This window comes from Astatotilapia calliptera, chromosome 14 (genome assembly GCF_964374335.1).
Source record: "Astatotilapia calliptera chromosome 14, fAstCal68.1, whole genome shotgun sequence".
Taxonomy (NCBI): Eukaryota; Metazoa; Chordata; class Actinopteri; order Cichliformes; family Cichlidae; genus Astatotilapia; species Astatotilapia calliptera.
The window spans coordinates 30,128,898-30,143,111 of NC_137435.1; the positions used below are offsets into that span (position 1 = coordinate 30,128,898).

Genomic DNA, 14,214 nt, shown 5'->3' on the forward strand with positions numbered 1-14,214 from the left:
TTGGGATCAGATGGTTTCACATTTGTCTCTAAAATTTTTGTATACAGTACCCAGCATAAATGAGTACACCCCCTTCAAAAAGTATGAATTTAATCAGTAGCTCAATAAACAAACAAACAATTTCCAAAAATTTCACAAGGCTGAGTTTTATTGAACACTTGTTTAACTCCATAACATGAAATTAAGGTTAATAATATAACTTAGATCACAAAATCTTCAGTTTTACTACATCTAGTATTTTGTATGACCACCGTTTTGTTTTTTTAAGGACAGCACCAAATCTTCTAGGCATGGAATGAACAAGTTGTGACATATTGCAACATCTATCTTTTTCCATTCTTCCAGCATCACTCGCTGGATGGCGAGTGATGCTCAATTTTTCGCTTCAGAATTCTCCACAGGTCAGATCAGGAGACATACTTGGCCATTCAATCACCTTCACCCTGTTCTTCCTCAGAAATGCAACAGTAGCTTTAGATGTGTGTTTTGGATCATTGTCGTGTTGGAAAAGTGCACAATGACCAAGTGCACAGAGTGATGGCAGCATCTTCTTCTGCAGAATAGAGCAGCACATTGTTGAGTTCATGATACCATCGATGAAATGCAGCTTCCCAATGCCAGCAGCACTCATGCAACCCCACATAAGGACACTGCCACCACCATGTTTCACTGTAGGCACCATGCTTTAAAATACCCTTTAAAATCCTCACCTTTATGATGCCATACAGTTTTAAAACCATTAGTTCCAAAAACAGTGATCTTTGTCTCATCACTTCAGTCACATCAATGAATCATGAGACTCACCTGTGGTTAAATGCCTGTTAATTCGAATTTTGTAGTTTTAGGTGTGGCTTTTCTCCTAAGACTATAACTGGGGTGTACTCATTTATGCTGAGCACTGTATGTGCCAGATACCACCACCACTTTTGTCCTGTCACCCAGGGGACAGTCAAGGGCGAACAGATAAGGTTAAGAACTCATGCTCAAAAAAACAATTCAAACTCCAGAACATAAATCAAACTAAAGAAATCAGACTTATCGGCAGAAGCATAACACAACAGAAGAAGATATTAACAGACACTCTGACAAAGACTGAAGGAAGACTAAGGCTGTAGATATACCACACGAGGCAATCTGAGAAACTGGAAACACCAGGACCACAAAACACATCTGAACTTAATCAAGGTAAGGAGACGGGGAACAAAATGATAGACAAAGCACAAGCGGCACATGCTCATCTAAGTATAACAGAGGCAACTAAAATAGAAATATCTAACATAAAAATAGCAACTTGACACAGGAGGGAGAGCAAAGGGAGTAACTTCACAAAGAAATTGTGTCCAAGGCTGGAAATCTCACAGGAACTAAAAGAAACACTTGGACCAATTAACATTAAACCAAATAACAACCACAAATTTAAAAATAAGCCCAGAGAACCCACAGAGGAGGACATTGTTCCAGAAATCTTGTGGTTTGTTCAAAACCTAGGCCATGCTGCCACTTTCTTTTTAGAGACAAAAGCCTTTCTCCTGATATCCCTGTGTTGGTGTTGTTTCTATATCATTATAACAATGTTGATATAGAAACAACACCAACACAAGATCAGCTTTGCAACTGACCAATGATGTTGTCTGAGCATTCAGTTAGCACTAGCCTAGAAGCCAGCTAATGCTATTAACGATCATGAGTAAATTAAATTGGGTTAACAGCAAACCCAACTTGATAATATATTTATTATATTGTATAACTTAATAAAGAAAACAGTTGAACTTCTGACCATTTGTACTACAAGAGAGTTTTGTGTTTTAAGATGATGCAGGAACCACACCAAGACGGGAATATCAGATATATCTTCTCCTGGTAAGCCTTCCAAGAAAGTCATACTTTTCAGTCTTTGTTGGTGTATAATTGGGGTGACTTTGCAGGGGGCTCCACTCCTTGGAAGAGTTTGGGTATCTGTGCTAAAATACATGTAAGTGCTCTAGGCTGAGAAAAATAAAAGATTTGATTATCTTATGAGATTCCTCTGTGTGTCGCTCTCTGATGACAGTCTGTTCGGGTAACAGCTCAGATACAGTGTAGTAATATTTTGTGAAAAATGATATGTAGTCTTAAAGGTATAAGCATCAAAGCCCTCTGCAAGTCATCTGTTGCCGTGGGCTGTCCCAACCTGTCAGGATATTCCGAGTTTGTCTATCAAACTGTGTGCATCTGTGTGTACAATTACACAGAAGGTAATAGTTTCTTGTCATCACTGATTAATCCTGTAACTGAAATCTGCTATCAGCAGCATTAGCTAACAGTCTTGTGTTCACAGAGAGACACACACTGACATGAACAATAGAATATGAGGAGACACGCGTGCGTATGATTCCTGCAATGCTGAGATGTTGATCTGAAGCTCACCCATCTGAGCTGTGAATATGCATCAGATGAGCAGTTCTATAAATGTATAATAGTTCTGTTTGATTCTGAAAATTTTGGTAAACTTCAAGTAAAATACAAGGCCAATACCAATGCTTTTAAAGTATAAATGCAGCTTGTATAGGAGGGAGCGGAGTCTCCTGATTTATCAGATGAATGATCATTAATTTGTAAACTGAACGGATATGGACTGATAAGAATTTAGTGATTCTGATTCTCACTTCCAATGATCAATTATCAGTTTTCATTGGGTCCTCATTGGCCACCACAGCAGCATATCAAAGACATTTTTGCATATTAATGTGCGGTCAAATGTTTGTGGAGGTATTTCCCCTCTTTGTTGTGATCAGTGCCGGGGTGGTTATTACACAGAACACTTTTCTTAAAGGTAATGCACTAAATTACTGAATTACTCCCAGAAAAAAGTAATTCATGACGCTGCTCTTTCCATTAATTTTGCATTTCTCCATAAAATGACTTGGAACACATTGTCTCAAAATTACTGTTTAACAACATGAACCGGAGGTTACAGTTCCTACCTTAGAAACATGAACAAGTAGAAATGGAGGCTGCAGCCTGACTCCATTTGTTACATGTTGAAGTTCACGGTCTGGCTGTCGGGCTGGGGTCGGCATTCACTCTGGGCGCTTGTTAGCTTAGCATTAGCATCCTGTCTGCCCAGGTGCTTGCAAAGAGCCAAAGTTGTGTTCGCAACAAATGTGTTTTTTTCTGCCCTGGTCAAGTTTGCACTTTACCATTATTCTTTTGTTCTTTTGGCGAATACAAATTAAAGCTAATGTGCATATGTGCTCTACAAGAACTTCAATTCCTGTTGCTAAATGTAACAAAACACCATTTCATGTATTTTGAAAGTGTTATTTTTCAGAGCTGGGATGTAAATGTTCGTGTTTGATGTTGCTTTTTCCTTCCTAAAGAATAATTTCTTCAACACAGTTCAGTGGACTTCATACTGAACTTAGAGGATGGAAACAATCGATCGATCCTATGAAGCTAGTATTGATCCGATACCAGCATCAGCGTTGGTATTGATACTATGGAAAATAAATTTTTTTAAATTATTTTGGTAAGCAGTTTTTCTCATTTTCCATACATCAGCTGCTCCATCTGACAAGCTTGAAATGAACTTTAAAATTGACTTAAAAAGAAAATAAAAAAAATTGCACCTCCCTGGTAGTGGGTCCACATGCTAAAAGCTGCGCGCCAGGCTTTCCTCCTGTATGTGCGATGGTGTGCACTTTATTGTGGCAATTTCCTCTGAGCTCCCTCCGCCCCGGCTGATGGACACATCCTGTGTTCTTTGTCTCACCTTATCGCTGCAGATCTATATTAAACAGCGCAGCACAGCCAGCATACCCCGCTGTACCTGTCATCTCAGCATCTGCTGAGCTGCCTGTCTGCCAGCCTCCCTCACTATCAGGTGTCTATCAAGACCTCCAGCTCATTTCATCTCTTTCCCAGCACTCGTATCTTCCTGTTTTTCTCTTTCTTATATGAATTTGGGCCGAGCGAGCCTGGGCCAGTGCTCTGTGTCTGGGCTGCTGTCACTTTGAGAACTCCCTCACAGGATTTGATTTGCAACCTAACGCTTAGTCGCAGTGGCTTTCCACTTCTTACAGAGTAGCTGAATTTGACATATCTTTCAACTCTCCCCTCAGTCATCTTTTTTTCAGAGGGTGACTCTTCTTTTCCCTGACAAATAATCCTGGCATTTACCTCTCTAACACACTCGGTCGGTCCTCTCCCTGTCTCTCCGGTTTTTTCTTCTTTTACGCAGCCTCTCCGCTGATTCTCCGATACCGTCGGTGCCTCTGAAGAACAGGAAATGAAACTCTTTTTTTCCCTCCAATCTGTCGCTCCCACCCTTTATCACACAGACACCTTGATTCCCTGCAATGACCGTCTCTCCCTCCTCTAATGAACTCATTTTGCACGAATGGAGAATACCATCTTATCTCCACACAGTGGGTCCTCTTTCACTTTCTCTCTCTCTCTCTCTCTCTGACACACTTTCTCTATCTGTCTCTCTTTTCTCCATTTCTCACTTTTCCTGTGTGCTTAGTTCATATAATTGTTGCCAAGATACACCGAGAGGTCCTTGATCTGTTGTCTTCTCATTATAGATTAGGAGATGAGGGAGACAGAGACCGAGCAGGGGAAGCGATGCTTAATAGACTCTCTGAAATGCATCCATTATGCAAAATAGCCTTAAACAGAATGGGAAAACATTTTACCTAATGTTGAGTGCCTCTGAGGTGGCTGCAGCAGGGAATTGACTCTATATAAATAAAAGTTGTCCAGCTTATACAAGAAAACTCAAATTTTTAGCATGCATTACATGTATTACAACGGACATCAGGTGTTCCTCCTGCACTGCTATTCTGCATGGAGAAGTATATGGAAGAAATCCATAGGATCAGAGTCCAAAGAACTTGAAACTGTCCTATCATACACAAGGAAATCAACACATGAGGACTGCAACAAACACTAGGAAATCACTGGAAGGTTGGTAAGGGATTGCAGGCTTGATACTGACGCTTTGAGCTTACAAAATGCAGATGTTTCAGAGCACTGCTCAGAAGTGTGGTTCAAAACACCCACTTCATGCGACCATGGCTAATTGAGGTCTTGGTGAGTTTCACCCCAGAAGGCTTACCTGCTGCTTCAAGGTTTGACTGACAGAGAGTGTAGAAAAAAAAACTAATGACACTGCAGACTCACAGGAAGCTTTAGAGTCATGAGCAGCAGCATAAGCAGGAGAGTTAACAATCACTAAAGTTTGTGTGAACTTTTTGACAGGCAAGTTGGTGTAAGCCATCATACCCACGGTGCAATTGCTGATGGCACAGAAGAGGTCAGAACATACCCGAATGATGCATTTGTTCTAGAGACACATGATCCACTTGTTTCTTGGCATGAACGATGGGTTGTATATCCACATTATTATATCTTGGCAATAAATAAATAAATATTGCCAAAGGTATTTGCTTGTCTGGCTTTACACAGATATAAACTTAAGAGACATTCTTAACATAGGGAATGTGTTTATGGGATTTTTTCCATTCTTCCAGAAGCATATTTGTGAGGTCAGACACCAATGATGAACAAGAAGGCTAACATGCGCCTCAGCATCTGCTGATCTCGCTCTGTGATTTTCCGTGGACTCCCACTTTGTGGATGAGTTGCTGTTGATCCCAATCACTTCCTCTCACAACTGACTGTGGAATATTTAGTAGTTAGGATTTTTTATAACTGGACTTGTTGCACAGGTAGCTCCTATCACAGTACCATGCTGGACCCGTGACCATGGAAGAGACTGGAACACCTAAATTCAGTGATTTGGAACGGTGAATGAATACTTGTCAGTATGTGACTGGGGTAAGAGCAGCTATTGTTTGGCACTGGTTTCCTACGTACCAGTGTGGGAGGGGAGTCAGAGAGATGTTTGTCATTGTGTCAGGATAATTGCACAAAAATAACCAAGATGCATTTCTTGGGAATGAGTGGTAGTAACATGTTTTCTCTCACAAAAGAACGTTTCCTAAAGAGAGCCCCATCAAAAAGTTTAGACTCTCAAAATTATTATCCACTGTTATATGTGCTGAAGAAATAATATTTATTTATATATCCAACAAAGGGACCATGTTTGTCACAAAAATCCACAGCAGAGAAAAGTGGAAATAAAGGAACACTGGAATTAAAAGTAATTTTAAAAAAAGTTAAGAAGAAAAAAACATACAAATTTGACAAATTACCAAAAAGAGGAGGGGAAATTCATGAAAGTGCATTGAATAAAAGCAGACCTGGTGCTAACTAAACACCTGTGTAAGTAGGTATGTCTATAGGTGGCTTTAAAAGGCAGAAAAAACAAAACAAAACTGGAGAGATGTATAATGTAAATAAATGTTTCATTTATATGGCACCTTTCAAGACAAAGATAGCAACGTGCTTTGCAACAAAAATACATTGTGGCTGAAAGAGAGAGGCACTAATTTATTTGTCATCATCTGAGGTAATGATCAGTCCTTGATAAATTAAATCACATTATTTGAAAGAACAATGTCATATAAGTTGGATATCCTCCAGAGAACCGAGGAAAAAGAATCTTGCCATTGAACCTTTTTTGTGATTTTCTTCTTCTCTGGAGCTAAAACACTTGAGATATCAATGGAAAGCCTAGGATGTCCCCTATCTAATACATCAGATAGAGGTGTAAGTATACATTAGAAAGCAACAAAAGGGGCCTCAAAACAGAGTCTTGTGGAACACCACCCAGTAGGGCCAGCTAGGTTTCAGTACAGGCTATCAGAAAGATCCCCCATAAGAAACCATCATAAGAGCAGTTTCTGTGGATTGTCTTTTTCAAAACACAGACTGAGTTTTAAAGTATTTATATATATTTAAATGCAGCAGCAAGTTCTAAGCACACAACTCTATCCAGATGTGTCGAAAAAAAGCAACTTTGATATATGGACATGTCCGTAGACAGTGAAGAATTAACAGTGCAGGGCTAATAGCTGGCAAGAACTGTAGTAATAAAGACTGGTATTACATCCAGATGGCTGAAGGATTGCTTTGTTCTAGTGATCATCACTCTAAAATCTTGAAAGCTGATCAGTTGAAAGTAATCCAGAACAATAAGAGATGGAGGTGAGATGGAGGTCTACTGGAATGTCACATGCGCCAAGTCATTATCTTATCAAAAAAAACAAAAACAAAAAAACCCAAAAAACAACTTATTAGACATGGCAGAGAGAAAGGGCGAGTTGTTTTATTATTATTAATACCATCACATAAAATCTTTGGATTTCTTTCTGAAAAGGAGCTTATGTTTGCAAAGTGAGCAGTCTGGGCCTCCTTTAATGATGCATTGGCAGACTCTAAAAGATCTCTAAGCTCCATCAAAATGTCAAAAGCCCAAAGACCAGGTTCATTAAATGTTTTTAATAAAATGCTGTTGCTTATGATTAAAGATTTTTTTCATCTGACTTTTAAGAATGCATTATGACTCCTGCTCTTGCTAATAGGTCTTGCATATACATGTATGTATATATGTATATATATATACACACTCTAATTTAATTCTAATTTAAAAATTGTCATTGTAATAAATTAATACATAAATAATAAATTAAAAAGGTTTTAATTTTATTTTATAAGAGCAATTCTTGATCAACTATGTATGTCCGCTGTTTTTAATAGGGTCATATCCCCCCCTGTTGGTTTAAAAGTATCATGACATTAGTTGTTTGTTTTTTTAAAGGAACTGGGATTAGGGATGGAGGTGCGATAGATGGGCTCTCTTGCACTAGAGGAGGGTGTGGGGCTTTATGGTGGAAGAAAATGTGTAGCTATACAATGCACACTCAAAAAAGAAGAAACAAAAGATTGAAAGAAAAAAGATTCTTGGGGGTCTTAGATACTTAGATACTTGGTTAAAACTGAATGTACACTAATCAAGTAAGTTTCATTTGACTAGATTCCAATAAATGTAACATTTAACATTGTAATTGTGTAACAAAATGACATGGAAACGTACATGTAATCAACTCAACTTAAAAACGTGTTTTTAAATCTAAATGAATGAGACAGAACATAAACTTGTAATAACGTAAAAATTCACATTGAACGCAGAAATCATCTATATTGTGTCATCATTTTGTCCCTTTAGTATCCATACAATCTACCACACACACATAACCTATTGTGCACAAACACACACACACACACACACACACACACACACACACACACACACACACACACACACACACACACACACACACACACACACACTGATCTGTCATCCAATCTCTCTTGGAGATCAGCACCCTAATTACAAGGAGGAGTGTCTTCAGTCCCATTGTCTTTATCTTTACACTAAGTCCCTGAAGTAGAATCATCCTCTCCTCTAATCCTAATCTTGTTTGCTGCTGCACACTCACTTTCTCAACATCTTTGCCTGTTGTGTAACCTGTCTCTGAAGGGTCTGTTTTAAGGGTTTTTTCCCCCGTGTTTCCTCATCTTTTGCCTTCTGTGATTCTGTCTTCAGCTTTCTCAGTTACCTTGCTGTCATAATTGTGGTTGCAGGGAATTTGTTCTCAGGGCAAATGACACATGTGCACACAAACAAATACACTGAACTAGGATATTGCCATAAAACTGAAAACAAATAGAGGTAGATTTATATGCACAGCTGCTCTCTCTGTCTCTCTCTCTCTCTCACACACACACACACACACACACACACACACACACACACACACACACACACACACACACACACACACACACACACACAATATGTGTAAAGCCTAATGGGCTACACCCAACACTGCAGGGCTGACTATGAAGATGGGGGGATGTGAGAAGCAGAAGTCATCAGTCACTTTGTCACTTCTTTATTTGCAATCATTTCAATTATGTTTTCTCTGCTTTTTATATTCACTTTCCATTTTCTTTCATCCTCTTAGCATTTTAACTAATTTCCTTTTCTGCTCATCAACCACATTTCCCCCCAAGCTTCTTGGTTATTTTAAGGCCTTTTTTGTCTCTTTCTCCTGTGCTTCTGAAGTCAATATAATTGGATGATTGGGGAAAAGAAAGGAGGAGAAAGGACAGAGGAGGGGAGTATGAGACGAGGGTGAAGTAGAGGAAGCGATGACCCAAATAATGCAATGAAGTGAATCCGAATGAGCCTCCTGTCCTCACAGAGACCTCAGCTTCACACCCACACAGCTACCCATCCACCCAGGCCTCCCCCTGTCTAATACCAACACCTGCTCCACGCCTGCACATCCACTGCTAGTGAGTAAAATCCGAATGGGTTGTCTAAATTTGTGTTCCCAGGTATCCTTCTGCTGAAATTCAGAAATGTGTAACAACAATTCCAAGAAGCACTGAAGCTGTTATCTTCTGACACTTTATGTTAGTTTTAATTTCTCACACATCTGTGCTCCTTCTGTAACCTGTCTTTCTGAGCTCACCCTCCTTTCACCATCATCCTTCATAAATGTGCCTCCCTCGGTTTTGCACTCTCTCTCGCAGGAGGTATGTAGTGTGACAGGAGAAAAATTGTGTAAGCACGGAGAGTAAGGTCAGGTCCTCTGGAGCAGAACCCATAGGAGCAGATGAGCACAGACGATTAAATATGTGACAATACAATGCCTTACTAGATACTAAACTCTACTGATTAGGTAAGAGTATTTGTATTTTAGGTGAATATATTAAACTTGACCATATTTATACTTTTTTTTTTAAATTCAGTGTAAATTATCGTTTTTTAGTGACCTTAGGATAAATTGAAGTGTATTTATCAACCAGCCAGTAGCCCGTTTGACAGCTGTTTAACAGGACGCATGCGCATAGCACCGGCGAGGGATGCTGACGTGTAAAGTGCACAGATGTTGGGCATGCCTCTGTAGGAAATTTAGAAATCTCCTGTCAAAATAAAAGTAGACAAAATTAGACTCTTTGAAGAGGGGCGAATTAATTGGTATCTAAAAATACTCTTATCAAAAAAATATCACATTAGTAATTCGACGTCTTAGGAGTGCACCCTCAGCTGTCGGCTCTCCAGTAAATAGCCAAATGCTGTGTTTGTTTTTCCTCAGTTGCTATAAGTTTCTGGATACAACTTTTCGTTTGAAAAACTAAATGTTACAAAACTTTCATTATTGTTTGCGACTTGACACAAGCGGTGCAACTAAGCAACCTCCGTTGAAATAACCTCGGGAGCACGGTGCACTGTAGTGTCTGCCCAAAATAATGTCCGGTATCCCGTCGTTTCACTCTCCGAGGTGACCGAGGTCTGAGCAGCTGCAGTCGGGATGGCACTGGTTACTGTCCAGCGGTCTCCGACACCGAGCACTACCTCCAGCCCCTGCGTGTCTGTGAGTATCTGTAAACTGGTTTGACGTTTTGCCTCACTTTCGGCTGGTGTGACACGGTGAGCCTACCGTTAGCCCAGTTTGTACTCAACCTACATGGGTGGCTAACTTTACTAGCCGCTAGCCCCATACTGTAAGCCTAAAGGAAGCTCTTACTTTGAGATGAAGAGATGGAGGTTTGAGTTTTAAGCTATTTAGCCAAACACAGGCCACTATCCCAGCTTCATATTAAATGTGAAAAGTTGTTTTTTTTCTTTCTTTCTTTGAAACTAGCAGGAACAAAGCTAGCAGGTAGAGCTTATGTTTGCTAACTCACTTCCTCCCGGAGAACCCAAAGTCGTCTCAGATCAACTGAACTACAAAAACACAACATACATACATAGATAGACAGACAAACAGACAGATGTTTTTTTTAATCAGTTTGAAGTGTTTGTAAAAGTCATCATTATGTTTGTGTATTCTGTGGTGTAAAACGTAGGATAGGATTGCAGTCCGGAGAACAAGACAGCTTCAACGGATCACTGGTTAGTAGAGTGACAGACAGTAAGGGGCCGGGAAGCGGGTTAGTGTGGCAGGCATGTCAGAGCCGGCAGGAAGGCAGTCCTCTTATCCCCTCTGACAAGCCTGAGGTTTCCAGCGTCTGGCTTCAAGCGCTTGAGTGCAGGGTGACGGCGTGGCTGCAGTAGATAAGACCTATGCCTTGTGCAAAGTACTGTTTGTGAGGACAGATGTTGACTGCTCTGGTAGGCTGTTTTCTGAGAAAGAAAAGAAGACAAATACCGACAAGGACTTCTGATTATCACAATGCGTTGCAGAGTTTACATGCGATTGAAGAAAATGTGCAGCCTGGTGGAGAATCACATGGACAGCTGTGCAAATTCTTTTGAATAGATCAGGAGTAAATATATGGTCAGTAAACATCCCGGTGCTGATGCTGGTGGGGAAATTTGTCATCAAGACAAAATGATTTAAAAGCATCTTTAGGCTTATTATTAATGGTTACTAACATTTGCATGGGATGCTGCTTGGCAGAGTTTGGACGCCCTAATAAAGTCCAGCCTTTGCTGAACCAAACAGATGGTTCACACGACTTATTGCTGTTAGTGAATTTATGACCAGGCAGCAAAAGAGTCGCAGGCTGAGGCTACCAGCTGCTTGTCATGAGACCTGCTTCTGATGGGAAGTAGCCTTGTGAGGACTCTTGTGAGATGTGTGCTGCTGAGAGGGCAGAAACCTGAGAAAAGGGGCAGCATTGTATGGGGAGAGAACTGGCAATAAAACTCCTATGAAGGAACTCAGCAGCCATGAGGCTTGCAGCTTGGATGCCACCGCACCATAATAGTTAGAATATTTCCCTGTATGCTTGCCCTCTAAACGTCTGATCCACACAGGATCAAATAAAGGTTTAAGATTGACCCTGTGGTAATACAGAAAGCATTACTTCCACACATCCCAGCAGGGAATAGCCTCCCCACTGTGGCAGTACACAGTAATCTGCCTAGCAGCACTATGAATTCCCAATTCTCATTGGCTATGCAACCACTCCCTACACATCCATGCAAAGGAACGATAACCACAGAGATCCGCACGTAGCCTCCTTCTTACCTTATGTTGTTTTAAACACAAATACGCAGCGTCTACACTAATCAGGAATATGTGGGCTTGCTTTGCGGTGGGAGCCCTGGTTTCACATTTGCCTTTGAAATCTGCTGAGCAAGCCATTGTGTCAGAGGTGTGTGTGTACGTGCAGTATGCATCTGTGCACTCCTTTTTCACCCAAGAAACAATATTTTTGCCTTGGAGGCAGGCCGATAAGCTGTTGATGTAGAGAGCACCATTCAGCCAGATGCTTCTTTAGGCTTAATCGCATCTGTGGTTGTGGACACCAAGAAGAAAATGACAATGCTCTGGCCTGCAGCCGCCTGCTCTTCCTTCTCTTACCCGCCTGTCACCATCTTCCATTATCAATCTTGAAGTAACATCTTATTATCGTTCGGTCTGGGCGTGTCTGTGCACACTGCATGTCTGTATTGGCCTGGGTAGTGGCCCAGGATTGACAGATTGATGCCAAAGAGAAAGTTCCCTCAGTTTGTGAGGGATTACTGAAAAAAGGCTGGGATTAAAAACACGTGCATGTGCGTGTGGCAAACTGTGCTGGTTCCAGTGGTGGGGGAGGATGACTGCATGCGTTTTGGGAAGAGAGCACCCGAGGGTGTGGGGAGTATCGGGGGCATGGTCACTCAGTGTGTTTCGGCCTTTATCCCTGGTCTCTGCTCTGAGCCTCACTTGAAGTAGTGGCCCTGTCTTGTGCGTGAAGTCATAGATGAAGAGCTTTACATGGAAGCCCTCACTGCCACCCACTGTAGTGCTCCTATAATGTACAGTTAATAAAATGTGACGCACTCCCATTGGTTGTGAAATAATCTTTGTTCTTCCTGAAATACAAGCATCTCTTGTCAGAAAAAGGTGATGAAAGAGTTAAATAAATATTCTGCTTTCTTTAACAATATTGTTTGCCTCTGCAGGAGTCGGGCAGTGGCGAGGATGACCGTCGCTTCCATCTCAGGAGGTGAGACCACCCCTCTGTCTTATGTTTCTTGTTTCCTTAAACAACCCTTTACTTTCAAATGCTGCCATTAGCAGGATCCACGCAAACTGCATCTCAGACCACTAGGGGGAGACTGTACATCAGTATTATTCAATTTTACCTCTAAGTGCTTAAGCACATTTTATGTTGTCAGTTTATAAGACATTAATATAGCTGTCACATTATTATTATTATTGTTTTTGTTGTTGTTGTCATTATTTTAAGGCAACACTATTCAAAGACCAGAATTCCCATGTGTAAGAGCATTAGAAAAAGTTGCCGTATCTTTCTAGTCACAGCATAATCAAAGGAAATGTATCAATTGGAATCGGATGAAAATGTGTTCCTGTTTATTCCTAAATGTTCCTCGCACACGGTCCCTGCATTGTAGTGCCAAATTTCCTCTGCTTTAAACAGCGAACAGTAAGCTGCTAAGACAACAAGTCGTTCATTCTAAATTTGGAAGTTACTTATATATTTACATTGTGTAACACAGAGCGTTTTGATATGGCAAAAATAGTTCCTTTCTGTTTGGCGTAAACAAATGGCGGCTTTGTGAGAACTTTATATCAATATTTGGCCGTCCCTGTCATATTGCAGGCTGCGGTTAATTTGAGGCTTTCTGCCCGAGGGTTGTGGTCTAGCTGATTTGCTTTTGACGTGTGCATCTGTGTCTTCATAAAAGACGAGGACGTCACAGCTGTTATTGTTTTTTTGTTTCCATGACTCGGGTGGCTCTGTCATTATCCTGCAACCTGGGCCAAGGCCCTGTTCACAATTGAAATGAAATTCTCTTTAGCGAGGAGAGCCTGAAAGCTTGCACTTTGTTATGTTTGTGTCTGGCTTGCTACTAGCTGCCATTCAACACAGACATTTTCTCTCCATTGTGGGAAAGGCTACGCAAAGATACCGCACTCACTTCAAATGTTCTCCCTGCGTTACATTCTGAGACACTAGTGCACAGTCATTAAAGAGGAAGTGGAACATCAAAGCATGTGCAGCCTTTCCGTCTTTAATGGACTTTGTAAAGGGCTTTTGTAGACTAATCTAAACTTTGAAGTGCAATCTAAGTAGCATGTCTTTGTCGTTTAACTTTCTGTGTCAAGCTTTTATCAGGTGTAACTCATATTTTTACGTTGCCTCTTGTCACTGCTGTAGCTACTGTGTAATTCAGCAGGTAAAGATGCAGTGCAGCTAAACTCCACATATATAGTCCAGCTGTGTTGAGCTCAGCCTGAGACAGACAGTTCAGTCAGTGCAGATTAAAGGGCTGGTCTGATTGTCCTGTTTGGAGGC

The 14,214-nt window shown here is 40.8% G+C and overlaps 1 protein-coding gene across 1 annotated transcript in view; it reads left to right on the plus strand.

Annotated features, from left to right (window-relative positions):
• The first annotated feature begins 10,145 nt into the window (after nt 1-10,145).
• Nucleotides 10,146-14,214, plus strand: part of ssh2a (slingshot protein phosphatase 2a) — a 31,506-nt gene continuing 27,437 nt past the window's right edge. Inside the window, exons 1-2 of the mRNA XM_026192429.2 lie at nt 10,146-10,334; nt 12,857-12,900. Coding sequence (XP_026048214.2) covers nt 10,272-10,334; nt 12,857-12,900 — 107 coding nt within the window. The 5' untranslated portion in view covers nt 10,146-10,271. The remainder of the gene's footprint in view (nt 10,335-12,856; nt 12,901-14,214) is intronic.